General features: G+C 40.6%; 1 protein-coding gene across 2 annotated transcripts in view; it reads right to left on the bottom strand.

Moving 5' to 3' along the window:
• Positions 1 to 18,471, bottom strand: part of LOC126092166 (beta-galactosidase-1-like protein 2) — a 161,897-nt gene that overhangs the window by 35,136 nt on the left and 108,290 nt on the right. For both annotated transcript variants that reach the window (XM_049907640.1, XM_049907641.1), the window contains one exon: positions 17,786 to 17,932. In XM_049907640.1, coding sequence (XP_049763597.1) covers positions 17,786 to 17,932 — 147 coding nt within the window. The remainder of the gene's footprint in view (positions 1 to 17,785; positions 17,933 to 18,471) is intronic.

Below are 18,471 nucleotides of genomic sequence, written 5' to 3'. Positions count from 1 at the left end.
TAACAACATACTACAAGCTATTTATGTACACCATATTGAAATATTTTCGAGTGATTAAAGTGCATACATATAAATAATACTAACATAGAAATAATATTAACATACAAATAATATTAACTTCCTCATTCTTTACACATATACCGTACTCCTCTGCACTATAAAATTCTTTCTCAATTATGTAACACTTCAGAAGTTTTTGGTATGTCCCATCAGATGCAATGTCATGTAGACTCTTAGGAAGATGCTTCACCAATTGTACACACAAGATTAAGGATCTTTTTCAGCAGCTCTCAGTCAGTGTGATATATTTCTCAACTGGCCTTTATTTCTTGTGTCATATGAATTTACAACAGACACTATCAATATGTTCTCTCCATTGGAGCTTATTGTAAACTGTAATTCTCTAAAATTTTATACAGGTAACTTCTTTCAGTATTGTTTCACCTATGAATATATCTATGTGCTCTTCCTCCTCTCTATTTATGAACACCATGAACATTGTCTTTTTAGATTTATAATTAACTCTTTCTGTATGAGCCACTGGTCTGTACTATTTGTTGATATAAAGCATTTCCAGATTTTCTTCTCCATTGACCATTTCATATCATCAGCATACCGTGTTTTATGAGCCTTTTCATTGAGTTCAATATTACTTATAAATAAGGTGAACAGAAATGGGCCAAGTACAGATACTTGAGATATACTGTACTTAATATAACTGATTTCAGATATGCATCCAGCTTTCCATTGCTCACATATGATTTTATCCATTGCATGTGTGTTCACATAATGCCATAGCTTTAAAGTTTTTCTGTTAATGTTGTATGGATAACTGTCAGAAGTGTTAGACAGATGCAGAAACATAACAGATACAGAATTTCTTTTGTCTAATGTATCTATAACAGATTATGTAAAGCTTGAGAGAGTGGTTTATTTGGATCTCCCATTTTGGAAACCATATTGGCTGGAGTCAGAATACTATGTTTCCCTAGAAATGTGGTCATTCTACTATATATAAGCATCTCCAACATTTTTGGGAACCCAAGATTAATAATACCCATCTGTAGTTATTTGGGTCACCTTTGTTACCTTTGTTACATATTGGTACTACTGTGTGTATTTGTAATTTTGATGGAAATACTCCTCTGAATGAGCAGCTTGCTATACCCAAGAGAGATTCAACTATTTCATCACTCACATGCTTTATTATATAATTTGAGATTTCATTGTTTCCTGTAGTCTTCCTGGATTTTAATTTCTGAATTATTTTTATGAATTCTGGTTTCATTACTGGTTGCAGAGACATTGATTGGGATGGTTGATGAAGTGTCTAGGACACTTTGACACAACATAATTTCTTTTTCTCTTTAAATTTTGTACATTTATAAAACTGTTGTTGAGTGTTCTAGTAATTTTTTGTTCCATCTGTAACTATACTGTTCTCAGGTCTCATTAACATAATAAAATTTCTGTTGTTTACACTCTTTTGACCACATCTTTCAGTGTTGCTTATAACCCATGCTGTTTTACCTTTATGATATGAATTTGCAATGACTCTGTTCATTAAACTGACTTTTACTTCTTTAATTTTTTTCCTGTACTTCTTCTGATGCTGTTTATGTGGTTCTATCTTCCTCATTTGAGTTTTTCATCATACTTCTCATTTGTGCTTCGTGCTTGGAATGCTTCAGTTCAGTCTTCTTTCTTCAGAGGTATTTTAAAAATGCTCATGTTTTGTAGGCTGATTTGTCTCATTTTCCTCTGCTGCTGTTTTTGAGCTCCTATTTGTGTGCATACAAAACTTTAATTTATGATGACCAGAAAGTGCTGTTTGCAGAACTTTTGCTTGACATTAATTATTTACAGTATTATTGGTAATGTTATATATGATGGTCTGAATCTGATCAGTCACTCTTGTAGGTACATTTATTATTATTTTCATATTACTCTGTAATAATGTTCCTTATTTCTGTTTGATTCTTTACCTATATGTATGTTGTAGCCTCTAAATACTGTAACATAATTTTAAATGTTTTTTCAGAAATGTTGCAATATTCACTCATTACACTAGTAATTTCAAAATCCTTTTCAAAGCACTCTGTAATATTTATACAATTACAGTATCCAGTGTCTTGTATACTACTAATTTTCTTCTTGCATATAGCAACATCTCCAACTTTATGTTTTGATCTAAGGAAATAATGAAACAGATAGTAGTGACTTATTTTTAGAGTGCAAAGTTTTCCTTCATTTAGTCCAAGCACACTAAGGCATAACACATCTGGCTGTGTTTCACTCAGGATCACTGCTAGTTTTTTGTTCCTAAGTAATGAATATTTTGGTGCACAATTATAATGTTATTTTCCATTCAATGATGCCTGAGTTGTTGAAAATCTGTAGTAGTTGGAGACTCACATCTTATCACATTCTATTCATTATTACCTATGTTCCTCCCCCTTTCTCTTATATTGGCTGTGGAATAAAAATTCTTTTACTAAGTAGTGGGGAACTGTTCATGCTCTCTGTGAAGGCCATGTTAGTTTTGTTTCTATCTGTGCAACTTCTGAAGTTGGTTTCTCATATTTTTATGTATTTCATATTCTTTTGGTGGTGTTGTGTATGATTTTTCAATTACAATGTGATGGTTTCAGTAATGCATTTAAGGCTGCATCTGGTTCTTCTGTTGTTTGATCAGCATGATCTTCTTCATTTTTGAAGTATGATGATCCAGTTCTCACATCTTCCTGACGCTTTGATTTTGTAGGAGATTTCTTTCTCTTGTCACTATCATTTTTTCTGTGTTATTTTTCATTACTGTCATCTGCATTTTGGTTGATATCACACACTTTAACTTTCTGAATAGTTTATTTCTTCCTCTTTTGTATACATTGAATTCTTGTCATATGAAAAATGTCTTCTTAGGAATATATCTAAAAACAAAGATGATGTGACTTACCAAATGAAAGTGCTGGCAGGTTGATAGACACACAAACAAACACAAACATACACACAAAATTCAAGCTTTCGCAACCAACGGTTGCTTCATCAGGAAAGAGGGAAGGAGAGGGAAAGACGAAAGGGTTGTGGGTTTTAAGGGAGAGGGTAAGGAGTCATCCCAATCCCTGGAGCAGAAAGACATACCTTAGGGGGAAAAAAGGACAGGTATACACTCGCACACACACACACACACATATCCATCTGCACATACACAGTCACAACCAGACATTTGTAAACGCAAAGAGTTTGGGCAGAGATGTCAGTCGAGACGGAAGTACAGAGGCAAAGATGTTGTTGAAAGACAGGTGAGGTATGAGCAGCGGCAACTTGAAATTAGCAGAGGTTGAGGCCTGATGGATAATGAGAAGAGAGGATATACTGAAGGGCAAGTTCCCATCTCCAAAGTTCTGAGAGGTTGGTGTTAGTGGGAAGTATCCAGATAACCCGGATGGTGTAACACTGTGCCAAGATGTGCTGGCCGTGTACCAAGGCATGTTTAGCCACAGCGTGTTCGTCATTACCAACAAACACTGTCTGCCTGTGTCCATTCATGTGAATAGACACTTTGTTGCTGGTCATTCCCACATAGAAAGCTTCACAGTGTAGGCAGGTCAGTTGGTAAATCACGTGGGTGCTTTCACATGTGGCTCTGCCTTTGTTTGTGTATGCCTTCCGGGTTACAGGACTGGAGTAGGTGGTGGTGGGAGGGTGCATGGGACAGATTTTACACCGGGGTCAGTTACAAGGGTAGGAGCCAGAGGGTAGGGAAGGTGGTTTGGGGATTTCATAGGGATGAACTAAGAGGTTACGAAGCTTAGGTGGATGGCGGAAAGACACTCTTGGTTGAGTGGGGAGGATTTCATGAAGGATAGATCTCATTTCAGGGCAGGATTTGAGGAAGTCGTATCCCTGCTGGAGAACCACATTCAGAGTCTGATACAGTCCCAGAAAGCATCCTGCCATAAATGGGGCACTTTTGGGGTTCTTCTGTGGGAGGTTCTGGGTTTGAGGGGATGAGGAAGTGGCTCTGGTTATTTGCTTCTGTACCAGGTCAGGAGGATAACTGCGGAATGCGAAAGTTGTTTTCAGGTTGTTGTTGTAATGGTTCAGGGATTCCGGACTGGAGCAGATTCGTTTTCCACGAAGACCTAGGCTGTAAGGAAGGGACCGTTTGATGTGGAATGGGTGGCAGCTGTCATAACGGAGGTACTGTTGCTTGTTGGTGGGTTAAGGTGGACGGACATGTGAAGCTGGCCATTGGACAGATGGAGGTCAATGTCAAGGAAAGTGGCATGGGATTTGGAGTAGGACCAGGTGAATCTGATGAACCAAAGGAGTTGAGGTTGGAGAAGAAATTCTGGAGTTCTTCTTCACTGTGAGTCCAGATCTCGAAGATGTCATCAATAAATCTGTACCAAACTTTGGGTTGGCAGGCTTGGGTAACCAAGAAGGCTTCCTCTAAGCAACCAATAAAAAGGTTGGCGTACGAGGGGGCCATCCTGGTACCCATGGCTGTTCCCTTTAATTGTTGGTATGTCTGGCCTTCGAAAGTGAAGTAGTTGTGGGTCAGGATGAAGCTGGCTAAGGTAATGAGATAAGAGGTTTTAGGTAGGGTGGCAGGTGATCGGCGTGAAAGGAAGTGCTCCATCGCAGCGAGGCCCTGGTCATGCAGAATATTTGTGTATAAGGAAGTGGCATCAATGTTTACAAGGATGTTTTCCGGGGGTAACAGATTGGGTAAGGATTCCAGGCGTTTGAGAAAGAGGTTGGTGTCTTTGATGAAGGATGGGAGACTGCATGTAATGGGTTGAAGGTGTTGATCTACATAGGCAGAGATACGTTCGGTGGGGGCTCGGTAACCAGCTACAATGGGGCAGCCGGGATGATGGGGTTTGTGAATTTTAGGAAGAAGGTAGAAGGTAGGGGTGCGGGATGTCGGTGGGGTCAGGAGGTTGATGGAGTCAGGTGAAAGGTTTTGTAGGGGGCCTAAGGTTCTGAGGATTCCTTGAAGCTCTGCCTGGACATCAGGAATGGGATTACCTTGGCAAACTTTGTATGTAGTGTTGTCTGAAAGCTGACACAGTCCCTCAGCCACATACTCGTGACAATCAAGTACCACGGTCGTGGAACCCTTGCCTGCTGAAAGAATGACGATGGATCGGTCAGCCTTCAGATCATGGATAGCCTGGGCTTCAGCAGTGGTGATGTTGGGAGTAGGATTAAGGTTTTTTAAGAAGGATTGAGAGGCAAGGCTGGAAGTCAGAAATTCCTGGAAGGTTTGGAGAGGGTGATTTTGAGGAAGAGGAGGTGGGTCCCTCTGTGATGGAGGACGGAACTGTTCCAGGCAGGGTTCAATTTGGATAGTGTCTTGGGGAGTTGGATCATTAGGAGTAGGATTAGGATCATTTTTCTTCATGGTAAAGTGATATTTCCAGCAAAGTGAAATTTCCAGCCTCACACTTAAAGTTCCCATCTCTGGCTGTAACCCTTCTTTCCATCAGTCCCTATACCAGTTCCAAACTGAACAATCCATTGCCCTCACCCACCTAATCCTTCATCGACACATCAACTCAGCCAATGAACACACCCGTCAACTCCTATCCTTAATAAAAGTCCTCAATCTTTCCTGTGCAACATCCACACCGACTGTTCACAGCATCCTCCTACAGGCCAACTGCAAATTAGAACAGCATGCCACCCTCCACCTCAGAAAACTATCCAATCTCCTGGTTTCCCACCTCCAGAAAGGCAACCCACTCACCCTTCACAACCTTTCAAGCAAACCTCAACCTCCTCTCATTGCACACAGACCCAATCTTTCCCATCTACTCAATCTCCCACTTCCAGCCCCACTCCCCCAAAAACCTCAAAATTCCAATCAACACAATCTGGAACCACAACACCCTAATTCAGTAGTTAACCTTTCCTCCAAACCTCTCTCCCAATCCGAAACCTCTGTCCTATCCAAAGGCCTCACCTTCAGCCCCACTCCCAGATTCAACCAAACAGCCATCGTCAGAGATTTACTGTCCTACACTCATACTCTCTGCTGGAAATATCACTATGCCACAAAGAAAAATGATCCTAATCCTACTCCTAATGATCCAACTCCCCAAGACACTATCCAAATTGAACCCTGCCTGGAACAGTTCCGTCCTCCATCACAGAGGGACCCACCTCCTCTTCCTCAAAATCACCCTCTCCAAACCTTCCAGGAATTTCTGACTTCCAGCCTTGCCTCTCAATCCTTCTCAAAAAACCTTAATCCTACTCCCAACATCACCACTGCTGAAGCCCAGGCTATCCGTGATCTGAAGGCTGACCGATCCATCGTCATTCTTTCGGCGGACAAGGGTTCCACGACCATGGTACTTGATTGTCGCAAGTATGTGGCTGAGGGTCTGCGTCAGCTTTCAGACAACACTACATACAAAGTTTGCCAAGGTAATCCCATTCCTGATGTCCAGGCAGAGCTTCAAGGAATCCTCAGAACCTTAGGCCCCCTACAAAACCTTTCACCTGACTCCATCAACCTCCTGACCCCACCGACATCCCGCACCCCTACCTTCTACCTTCTTCCTAAAATTCACAAACCCAATCATCCCGGCTGCCCCATTGTAGCTGGTTACCAAGCCCCCACCGAACGTATCTCTGCCTATGTAGATCAACACCTTCAACCCATTACATGCAGTCTCTCATCCTTCATCAAAGACACCAACCACTTTCTCGAATGCCTGGAATCCTTACCCAATCTGTTACCCCCGGAAACCATCCTTGTAACCATTGATGCCACTTCCTTATACACAAATATTCTGCACGTCCAGGGCCTTGCTGCGATGGAGCACTTCCTTTCACGCCGATCACCTGCCACCCTTCCTAAAACCTCTTTCCTCATTACCTTATCCAGCTTCATCCTGACCCACAACTACTTCACTTTCGAAGGCCAGACATACCAACAATTAAAGCGAATAGCCATGGGTACCAGGATGGCCACCACATACGCCAACCTATTCATGGGTCGCTTAGAGGAAGCCTTCTTGGTTACCCAAGCCTGCCAACCCAAAGTTTGGTACAGATTTATTGATGACATCTTCATGATCTGGACTCACACTGAAGAAGAACTCCAGAATTTCCTCTCCAACCTCAACTCCTTTGGTTCATCAGATTCACCTGGTCCTACTCCAAATCCCATGCCACTTTCCTTGACATTGACCTCCATCTGTCCAATGGCCAGCTTCACATGTCCGTCCACCTTAACCCACCAACAAGCAACAGTACCTCCGTTATGACAGCTGCCACCCATTCCACATCAAACGGTCCCTTCCTTACAGCCTAGGTCTTCATGGAAAACGAATCTGCTCCAGTCTGGAATCCCTGAACCATTACACCAACAACGTGAAAACAGCTTTCACATCCCGCAACTACCCTCCTGACCTGGTACAGAAGCAAATAACCAGAGCCACTTCCTCATCCCCTCAAACCCTGAGCCTCCCACAGAAGAACCCCAAAAGTGCCCCACTTGTGACAGGATGCTTTCCGGGACTGTATCAGACTCTGAATGTGGCTCTCCAGCAGGGATACAACTTCCTCAAATCCTGCCCTGAAATGAGATCCATCCTTCATGAAATCCTCCCCACTCCACCAAGAGTGTCTTTCCGCCATCCATCTAACCTTCGTAACCTCTTAGTTCATCCCTATGAAATCCCCAAACCACCTTCCCTACTCTCTGGCTCCTACCCTTGTAACCGACCCCGGTGTAAAATCTGTCCCATGCACCCTCCCACCACCACCTACTCCAGTCCTGTAACCCGGAAGGCATACACAAACAAAGGCAGAGCCACATGTGAAAGCACCCATGTGATTTACCAACTGACCTGCCTACACTGTGAAGCTTTCTATGTGGGAATGACTAGCAACAAAGTGTCCATTCACATGAATGGACACAGGCAGACAGTGTTTGTTGGTAATGAGGATCACCCTGTGGCTAAACATGCCTTGGTGCATGGCCAGCACATCTTGGCACAGTGTTACACCATCCGGGTTATCTGGATACTTCCCACTAACACCAACCTGTCAGAACTCCGGAGATGGGAACTTGCCCTTCAGTATATCCTCTCTTCTCATTATCCACCAGGCCTCAACCTCTGCTAATTTCAAGTTGCCACCGCTCATACTCACCTGTCTTTCAACAACATCTTTGCCTCTGTACTTCTGCCTCGACTGACATCTCTGCCCAAACTCTTTGCATTTACAAATGTGATTGTTGTGACTGTGTATGTGCGGATGGATATGTGTGTGTGTGTGTGTGTGTGTGTGTGTGTGTGTGTGTGTGTGTGTGTGTGTGCGAGTGTATACCTGTCCTTTTTCCCCCCTAAGGTAAGTATTTCTGCTCCCGGGATTGGGATGACTCCTTACCCTCTCCCTTAAAACCCACATCCTTTCGACTTTCCCTCTCCTTCCCTCTTTCCTGATGAAGCAACTGTTGGTTGCAAAAGCTTGAATTTTGTGTGTATGTTTGTGTTTGTTTGTGTGTCTATCAACCTGCCAGCGCTTTCGTTTGGTAAGTCACATCATCTTTGTTTTTAGATATATTTTTCCCTCGTGGAATGTTTCCCTCTATTATATTCTTCTTAGGAATATGTTTACATCAACTACTTTGACATGATTGTATTTTTCACCTGCTTTTACAAAGTATTTGTTCAGCTGATTTATGTCATCATTTACCTGTACCTTCTCCTGCTGCTAAGGAACTGCACACAGTATCATCCTTGTGTGTATTATGTTTCTGATTACTTCATTTACAGCATTACTAAAAGTACAGTCTTCTTCCAGTTACACTTGCCATTTGCTCCAGCAAACACTATTAATTCATTTCTTTTCCCAGGTGTTTGATTTTGTTATGAATATTTCTGGTAACTTCATAAAATAGTGCACTGGCTTAACAAAGGATATTACAAGAGTGGTGTCTTCACACACAGTTTCCATCATTTTTGTCAGTTAACATGAGAATCTTACATTATGGTGCAGCTGCATTACAGTAATCCCTGGTGTCATTCCTTGCTAATTCCATTTGTGCTTGTATTATACAGGGTGGTGAAAAATTATTAACAAAATTTTAGCCCTGGATAGCTGATGCCAGTAGGAACCAAACTTACTAATGTTGTGTAGGTTGACAATGCACCGTTTTTGAACTCTGGAAACCTAGCACCACACACTCTGATTGGCCGTGGGATTGGCCTGTTGCTATTTGTCAGTTGACAGGCAGTGCTGTCGTTGTTGGTTCATGCACACAAATGTCCCTCACCCCGTCAATGCCCCAACATGGTACGCAGATGTGTTGAATAGGTCTTGCTGTTTGTCTCCACCTCACATCAGAGGCATTCACATTTAAGCTTCACTTCAGAGCACACACACATCACCTGTGATTTAGTCATACAGTAAGGATGGCGGCACAGTATTCATTTGAAGAACAACGAGATATGGTTTTTGTTTACGGATTAGATAACAGTAATGCGCATGTAGCTCGATGCTTGTACAAGGAACGATACCCAGCAAGACACCACTCACACCCACAAATGTATACAGCAGTTCACTGGTGACTTGGCAAAAAAGGCTCATTAGCAGGATATCATGGTGATGTTGGAAGATCTCCAACATGATGCGATGGAATGCTGCATTTGCAGAAACTGTTCTCAAGCGCTTCGGAGAAGCATCTATGACAAGTATTCAAGCAGCTGGACATGACATGGAGGTCACTCATCAGTTAGTCTGGGAGGTTTTGAGGGATGATGGCCAGCATCTATTTAGTTTCCACCCTGTCCAAGACCTAAAGCCTGTGGTGGACTATGAACACAGCTAGGGTTCTGCCGGTGGTTTCCATGATGTGTTGCACAAGATCCTGGCTTCCCCACTATTCTGTTGTTTACCAACGAGTGCACCTTCCATCAGGATGGCCTTTACAACACTCAAAACGTTCATTACTGGACAAGGGGAAATCCTTACATCACGTACATCCGAGGACACAAGGAACAATTTTCGCTCAACAATTGGGCAGGTGTTGTGGGTGACCATCTGACTGGGCCAGTCCATCTACCTCTTCAACTTACCAGGGCAAATTACCTCCACTTTTTGCAAGAAACTCTACCCGGCCTGCTGGAAGATGTTGCCCTGGACATATGGCTATGCATGTGGTTGCAGCTTGCACATAACAGTTGTGCTGTGTGTAGGTATTTAAATGAACTCTTCGACGGCCAGGTAATTGGTAGAGGTGCTTGTAGGACATGGCACCCGCGATCACCTAACCTCACACCACCAGACTTTTTCCTGTGGGGATTCCTCAAGGTTATAGTTCCTCCACCTGGATGCAAACCACCTAGAAATGAAGAGGAATTAATTGATCACACTCAACGTGCCACCAGGCACATAAAGGCAATGCCAGGAATCTTTGAAAGAGTTTGGCAAAACACCGTTCAACATTACCAAGCTTGTATCACATCAGAGGGTCATCAGTTTGAGCACCTGCCTTAAGCAAACAATCTTCTAGCTACAAAAAAGGCCCTTTTCAGGGCCGACACAATTTGTAAAAGACTTTCTGTATGCGAACTAACTTCTGTTGACAAGTTTGTTCCTGGTAAGTCTTATTATGGAACTACAATGGATGTGTCAGGACCCCGGCAGATTCGCCCCCAGGCCCCCAGAGTGGAAGGCTGGTGTGCTACCACTGAGCATGTGGGCCACCTCGGATACTTCACGATCTCCAGAAGGCAAAGCATTTGTGGTCATGTGTTGTCCAGAGCATCTGGCAATGGGGCAATCCCATGGCCAATTTGAGCGCGTATGACCAAGTTTCTGTAGTAATTTTGGTTCCTACTGGCATCAGCTATCCAGGGTTAAAATTTCATGACACAGTTTTTCTCCACCCTGTATTTACATTTACTGGGACATCTCATGAATCACGTTTATGACGACATGCAGGAGTGCCTGTATGAAATGCAAGATTTCCAGTTTAGAATGTATACTAGTCAGGTTCTTTTCACGGTATGCTGACAAAATATCTCTATACTTGGTAATTATATAAAACCACTCGCTTGTAGAAAGAATGTATCCAGAGACAGGAAAGTTACACAAGTCACCTATCCAAGAAAGGAAATGGGGCTAATACTCTGAGTTACAGACCCATATAACTAATATCAATTTGCAGTACGATTTTGGAACATATACTGTGCTTGAACATTATGAATCACCTCAAATGAAATTATTTATTGACAAGTAGGTAACAGTAATTCAGAAAATATTGCTCTTGTGAAACATGACTAGCTCTTTATTCTAATGAAGTAATGAGTGCCATTGACAGGGGATGTCAAATTTGTTTCACATTTTTAGACTTGCATGAGAATTTTGACACTGTTCCTCACAAGTGACTTCTAATTAAATTGTGTGCCTATGGAGTATCATCTCAGTTGTGTGACTGAATTTGTTATTTCCTGTCAGAAAGATCACTTTTCATAGTAACTGAAGGAAAGTATAAACGAAGGTAATATCTGGCGTTCCCCAGGAAGTGTTATAGGTCCTCTGTTGTTCCTGATCTTCATAAACTATTTAGAAGACAATCTGAGCAGTCCTGTCAGACTGTTTGCAGATGATGCTGTCATTTACTGTCATGTAATGTGTTCAGATGATCAAAACGAATAGCAAAATGATTTACACAAGATACCTGTATGGTGCAAAAAGTGGCAACTGCCTCTAAATCATGGAAAGTGTGAAGTCATCCACATGAGTACTAAAAATAATTCACTAAATTTCAGTTACATAATAAATCACACAAAACTAAAGGTTGTAAACTCAACTGAATACCAACAGATTACAAGTACAAGTAACTTAAATTGGAACGATCACATAGATAATGTGGGAAGGCAAACCAAAGATTGCCAGACCACTTAGAAGCTGTAACAGCTTTACTATGGAGACTGCTTACACTATGCTTCTCTGGCCTCTTCTAGAGTACTGCTGTACTGTGGGATGCCCATCAGATGGGATTGACGGAGGACATCAAAAAAGTTCAAAGAAGGGCACCTCATTTTTTAGTATCGCAAAAGGTGTGGAAGAGTGCCATGGATATGATACACAAACTGGAGTAGCAGTCATGAAAGACAAATGCATTTTTTATTGTGGCAGGACCTTCTCATGAAATTTCTATCACCAACTTTCTCCTTGGAGTGTGCAAAGATTTTGTTGGTGCCCTCCTACATAGGGAGAAATGATCACCATAATAAAGTAAGAGAAATCAGAGTTCACACAGAAATATTTAAGTGTTCATTTTTCCCGCAAGCTGTTTGAGAGTGGAAAAGTAGAGAGTAAGCTTAAAGGTAGTTCCTCTGGCAGGAACTTAATTGTGAATTGCAGAATAATCATATAGATGTAGATGTAGATGTTGATGTTTGTGCTTTGGGGACTTGCAAATTTGGCCTACTTTTTTGGATATAGGACAAATCAATGCACTGTTTGTTGCACTTGTGTAATTTAACTGCTCTTTTAGAGCCTTCAAACTGTCATCATTATGTGCAATTAGAGCATCTACTCACAAAGTTTCATCTTTTGACAAGGAAATGTTGTCCTCAGTAGCTGCTTGCACAATTCTAATGTCTATTTGTTTAGTTGCAAGTCCAGGACTTTTGATTAATGCATGTGATGCATGTAGGCAATTACAGTCTGAAACTGGCACTGCCTGCTTACCACAGCAAGGAGATAATTATTTTCTTTTTTGTGATGTACTTCACAAAAAGTTTGATTAGAATAGACGTATCCTGAATACCAGTACTATTCTCTCTTCATTTCTATTGCATTTGTGTATTTCAGGATATTTCAGATTTGTAATGTGCACTTTTTGTTTGTTTGATTATTTGCAATATGCCCCATTACAATGTTTTGTAATAAACAGGATTTGAACCAGCTTCCTCTGGGTCAAGCACCACTGCACAAGCATGCTTTGGCAACCTTGGCCACAGAGGTGGGTTAATAAGCACTTATTTGAAAGTTTTCACTAGTACACAAACTCATTTATATTTAGGATGCACAAATCTTTAGTACTCATGTGCATTTCTCTAATAATTGTATTAGATAGATCCTCACTTAATGCATAGACAGTTGACAGCGAACTCCATAAAGCTATGTAAGTGCTTTGTTTGAAGTATTAGATGACAACAGAAACTGGGTGGAGGAGGAGAAGTAGTGGATTATTCCAAAGCAGTTATTTTTCCTAGCATATATTTATAGTGTAATATAGAAGTAAATACCATAAATATCAGTTTCAGTAGATTAGTGCTCGTCATAATTTGGTATTACATGAATGTGTGGTGTCTGTTCTTTCGGACACCATGCAGTATCCGCAGCTGTGATACATATTACATAAATAAAAGGGAAAAGAGGGAGAAAGGAAAGGAATTATTGATGTCAGCTACATTGTGAATTTATTTGGAATCAGCAGTAACAACTGAAAATGTGTGCTGGGTCAGGACTTGAACCCAGGATCTCCTGCTTACTAGACAGTTGTGTTAACCTCTCTGCCATCTGGACACAGTGTATATTGCAGTTGTGCAGACTATCTCAGCATGTCTCCTGCATGATCCACACACCCACTAAGTGCCACCTATCTCCAGTCCCCGGCCATGTCCTTCATGCTTGCTGCTTTGCCATTTCCACAGTAGGCCAAAGGTAATTGCACATCTGCATTGAAGGTTGAGGATTCACTGCCCATGAAGGTGAATAAAATATATGAATGTGTGATATCTGTTCATTCAGATGTGTCCAACCGAATTTCAAGGCAGTGAGTGTGGAAGTCATGTACATTGACTGCAGATAAATGGCACTCAGCGAGAGGGTGAGTCAACTGGGAGACATGCTGAGATAGTCCATGCAGTTGTGATAAACACTGTGTCTGGATGGTGAACTGGTTAACACAACTGCCTAGTAAGCAGGAGAGCCTGGGTTCAATTCCTGGTCTGGCACACATTTTCACTCATCACCGCTGATTCCACATAAAGTTCTGGATAGCTGATGTCATTAATTCCATCTCTTCTCTTTCCTTTCTTTTCTCCCCTTTAATTTCTGTAATTTGGTGTTAGTATACATTTAGATGGCAAAAGTTATGGGATACTTCCTAATATCATATCAACCCTCATTTTTCCTGGATTAGTGCCCCTACTGAACATGGCATAGACTCAAGTCATTGGAAGTTCCCTGCAGAAATATTGAGTCATGCCGCATCTATAGCTGTCCATAATTTTGAAAGTGTTGCTAGTGCAGGATTTTGTGCACAAACTGATCTCTCAATCATATCTCACAAATGTTCAATGGGATTCATGTAAGGCAATCTGGATGGTCAGATCATTTGCTCAAATTGTCCAGAATCTTCTTCAAACCAATTGCAAACAATTGTTGCCTCGTGACATGGCACACTGTTATCCATAAAAATTTCATTGTTGTTTGGAAACATGAAGTCCATGAATGGTTGCAAATAGTCTCCAAGTAACTGAACATAACCATTTCCAGTCAATTATCATTTCAGTTTGACTAGAGGACTCAATTCCCATATATATGTAGCCAACACTATTATGGAGCCACCATCAGCTTACACAGTGCCTTGTTGCCAACTTGGGCCCATGGCTTCTTGTGGCCTACACCACGCACAAACCCTACCATCAGCTCTTACCAACTGAAATTAGGACTTATCTGACCAGACCACAGTTTTCCAGTCACTTAAGGTGCAACTGCTATGGCCAATATTGTCACAACCTAAGGAGAGGTGTTGCAGGTGACGTCGTGCTGTTAACAAAGGCACTTGCATTGGTTGTCTGCTGCCGTAGCTCATTAACATCAAATTTCGCCACACTGTTATAATGGATACATTTTTAGTAGGTCCCACATTGATTTTTGCTGTTATTTCACATAGTGTTGCTTGTCTGTTGGCACAGACAACTCTACACAAACACTGCTGCTCTCAGTCGTTAAGTGAAGGTTGTCAGTCACTGAATTGTTTGTGGTTAGAGGTAATGCCTAAAATTTTGTGTTCTTGGCACTCTCTTGACACTGTGCCTCTTGGAATATGGAATTCCCTAATGATTTTCGAAATGGAATGTCCCATGCATCTAACTCTAACTACCATTCTGCATTCAAAGTCTGTTAATTCCTATTATGCTGCCATAATCACATCAGAAACCTTTTCACATGAAACACCTGAGTACTAATGACAGCTTTGCCAATGCAGTGTCCTTTTATACCTTGTGTATGCAATGCTACCACCATCTATATTTATGTGCATATTACTATCTCATGACTTTTGTCACCTCAGTGTATTTTACACAAGTGGCCAGCTGTGGTTTATTCTGTCTGTAAATGTATAACTTGACTCATTATGCATCACTGAAGTTTTTCCTTCATGATGAGAATTGCAGAACGTTATTTGTGATTGAATGAATGCTCATTCTACACCCTTTACCACTTGAAATATATGCTTCCAACCATTGGTTGGTTATCTTAAAGTACTCAGATAACAATTCCAAACCAATCATATAATTTGACATGACGAGTCTGGAACACACTATATATGAGAACAAGTAGTTCTTGGAATTTCAGGAAGCTCATAATATTTTCAGTGTCACAGTGACTTTCAGCAACTATACATAAAACACACTGAAGTAATCACAAGACTTCCACACATTTTATTAAATGAATTTTTATTTGCCAGACTCTGGCACTCCTTGTATAAATAACTAGGTAACAATGATTTTTACTTTTTACTGAGCAGTGTTCACAGTCATGGAAAACTTTTTGAGGGAAACTTTTTAATCTTTGACTTTCAGTCACTGAAATTGCAATTTTGAGCATGCGATCATGTTTAAGTGGAAAGTTTTATTCCTATGCATAAATAAAATAAATAAATAAATAACTGGCATACATAAATGTTTCTTACCACAGACTGAAACATTTCAAGCAGTGGAATGCAACAAAACTTTTGCACCTTTTTTACAAATCTCATTAAATAACTACACTGCTGTGCATGCATTCACATGATAACACCAACTGTAAGAGTTGGCACAGACAGAGCATACATATGAGCTTCATGCATTCATAACAATTTTTCCCAGTATCTAGACAATATGATTACAATGTCAGAATATGTCAAGCATACGATGTTCATGCCTCCATTTTGAATTCTATTGAAGTTCTTGCTAAATGTTTTATCTTTCTGTATTTTGTAGTGTGATGTTGAGCAACTGTGGCTAGAAATGATCTTTGTGTGCTTCATTATACATTTTGAGTGTATCTTCAAACGAATTCTGAGAAGAGAAATCTTGTGACAAGTAGTGTAGCCCCTTTGATACCATTCTTGAAAATATGGCACATGATTGTTATTTTTCATCCTTCTGGAATTTCCTCCACTCTCTGCACATTCTAGAAATAAGGGATGAATGTTAGGGCTTTAATGTCTCATCTGTGATGAACTAATTAGAGATGGGGACCATATGAGTTAGGAAAATGATGGATAACAAATTTGGGTGTCCAGATGTGGATTTGAACTACCATTCTCCTGAGTGTGTGTCTAGTGTCTCAATATATTTTCTTGATTAATAGACAAATGTATCCTGAAATTCATACTTGCCCTCTTGTATAGCTTTGGCCCACATCTAATTCTCATGTGTGCTTTCATTTTTGTTCAGCTTTCTTGTGCCATTACGTTTTGAATTGTGGAGCTAGATTTACAGTGACTGTATATCAAAACTCAAACAGATTATAGGGTGTGAAAGAAGGTCATGGGTCATGCTTGGATAGCTCAGTTTGTAGAGCACTTGCACCCAATAGGCAAAGGTCACAGGTTTGAGTCCTGGCACAGCACACAGTTTTAATCTGCCGGGAAGTCTCAGACTGCTGGGTTCTTCACAGATGAGAAGACTACTGTTTCCATCTGTAGTGATATTATGGTACTTGGTCAGGATACTCCAAGTATAGCTGTTAACAAGTATTTACTTCTATAGTCTGTGGAATACCTTTTTGAAGAACTTAACCTTGTGGAACTCTATGTAGTCCTTTTACCTCTTAAAAATGCTTTTCTTGAGTAGTTCTTCATCTTTCCTCAAACTTTACTTTGCTTAGCCAAATCTATTCCTTGCTGACAGTTCTTCTTTATATCTTTCCTCCTTGTCCACACCTCAATACAGTCAGCAGAACAGATATATCTGTTCACATTCCATTTCTTGATGAAGGTATCGAGCTAAATGTATATCCTTATTCATCTCCAGTCTTCCTCCTTTCCTGGCATCCACTGTCTAACTTCGTTATTCTGAACACATTATAAGCAACAGTGCAGGAGGAAGCTCTATGGCTATCACACTGAAATTTATCACTGCAGCAGCCACTAGATATCTTCCTGTTTTTCTCTCACTATGTATTGCTGTTTACTTCTAAATTTCCTCAACAATGTAAGTCCATGCATATATATTACAAAACAACAGTTATTGAGTATATATGACTATCATTATGGCGCAGTGTTAAATGTTTTCATCAGTTATCTACTCAATAACATGACAAAGCAGCTCAAATTACATTACATCAAGACACTGGAATCTTATCTTTCACAACTGTTTACAAACCACAGTCACATGAACAAACATAGTTCAAAACAAGTCACCTGCTTTATAATGAAAGCATAACACTATCAAATGTGGTTATTCATGCTGCTGTTACTTTGTGTAATTAAACGTTTAAGTCTAAAAAAGAAAGACTTAAAACATACCATAGCTTGTAACTTGTGGTTTATAGGTTGGGAATGATGATGCAGCATTTGCTCCACTCATGAATCCAAAGCTTGTCCCTCCATGGAACATGTAGAGGTTGAAGGAGGCAGGATATGTTATGATTCTTTCCAATATGTTTCGGAAACCTTTAAGTAAAAATTATTTAAATTTATTTATAGTATCACATGTCCATAAAAATACTAGTTCATTATATAGAGCATCTGAAAAAAAAGGTGTGGAAATTTCAATTGTGCTGAGAAGCTAGGAATGATCTCCAGTATTGGTTGTGCTTCGCAAACAAGGACTCATCACAGATGTAACAAATAACTATAAACAGAATTTTTTCCAGGTATGCAGGCCAGTCCAGGCTTGCAGCACATATCTAAGACTATGGCTCAAAGATTCCAATGAGAATAAGCAGGTCAGTTGTCAAAATATGCTCTCTTGAAACAAGACTGACCTCAATTACATAAAGTAACCCTGATAAATGTGAAAGAAAAGTAAATTCAGTTATGACAAAAATCTGCATAAACTTTAATGTGCTTGGAAAGCTAGGCTGTCACATCTGGCAAAATTCAACCATTTGCAATGAAAGCATCTCAGTCATCTACTCATAGCTGTGCTTCATTCCCTAGTTAAAGTTATGACAATTTCCTCATATCCAAAGCACTTCTCCCTGATCTTT

This window comes from Schistocerca cancellata, chromosome 7 (assembly GCF_023864275.1).
Source record: "Schistocerca cancellata isolate TAMUIC-IGC-003103 chromosome 7, iqSchCanc2.1, whole genome shotgun sequence".
Classification (NCBI taxonomy): domain Eukaryota; kingdom Metazoa; phylum Arthropoda; class Insecta; order Orthoptera; family Acrididae; genus Schistocerca; species Schistocerca cancellata.
Note: the sequence above shows the minus strand (reverse complement) of the source record. Positions and strands in the feature narration are given on the sequence as shown.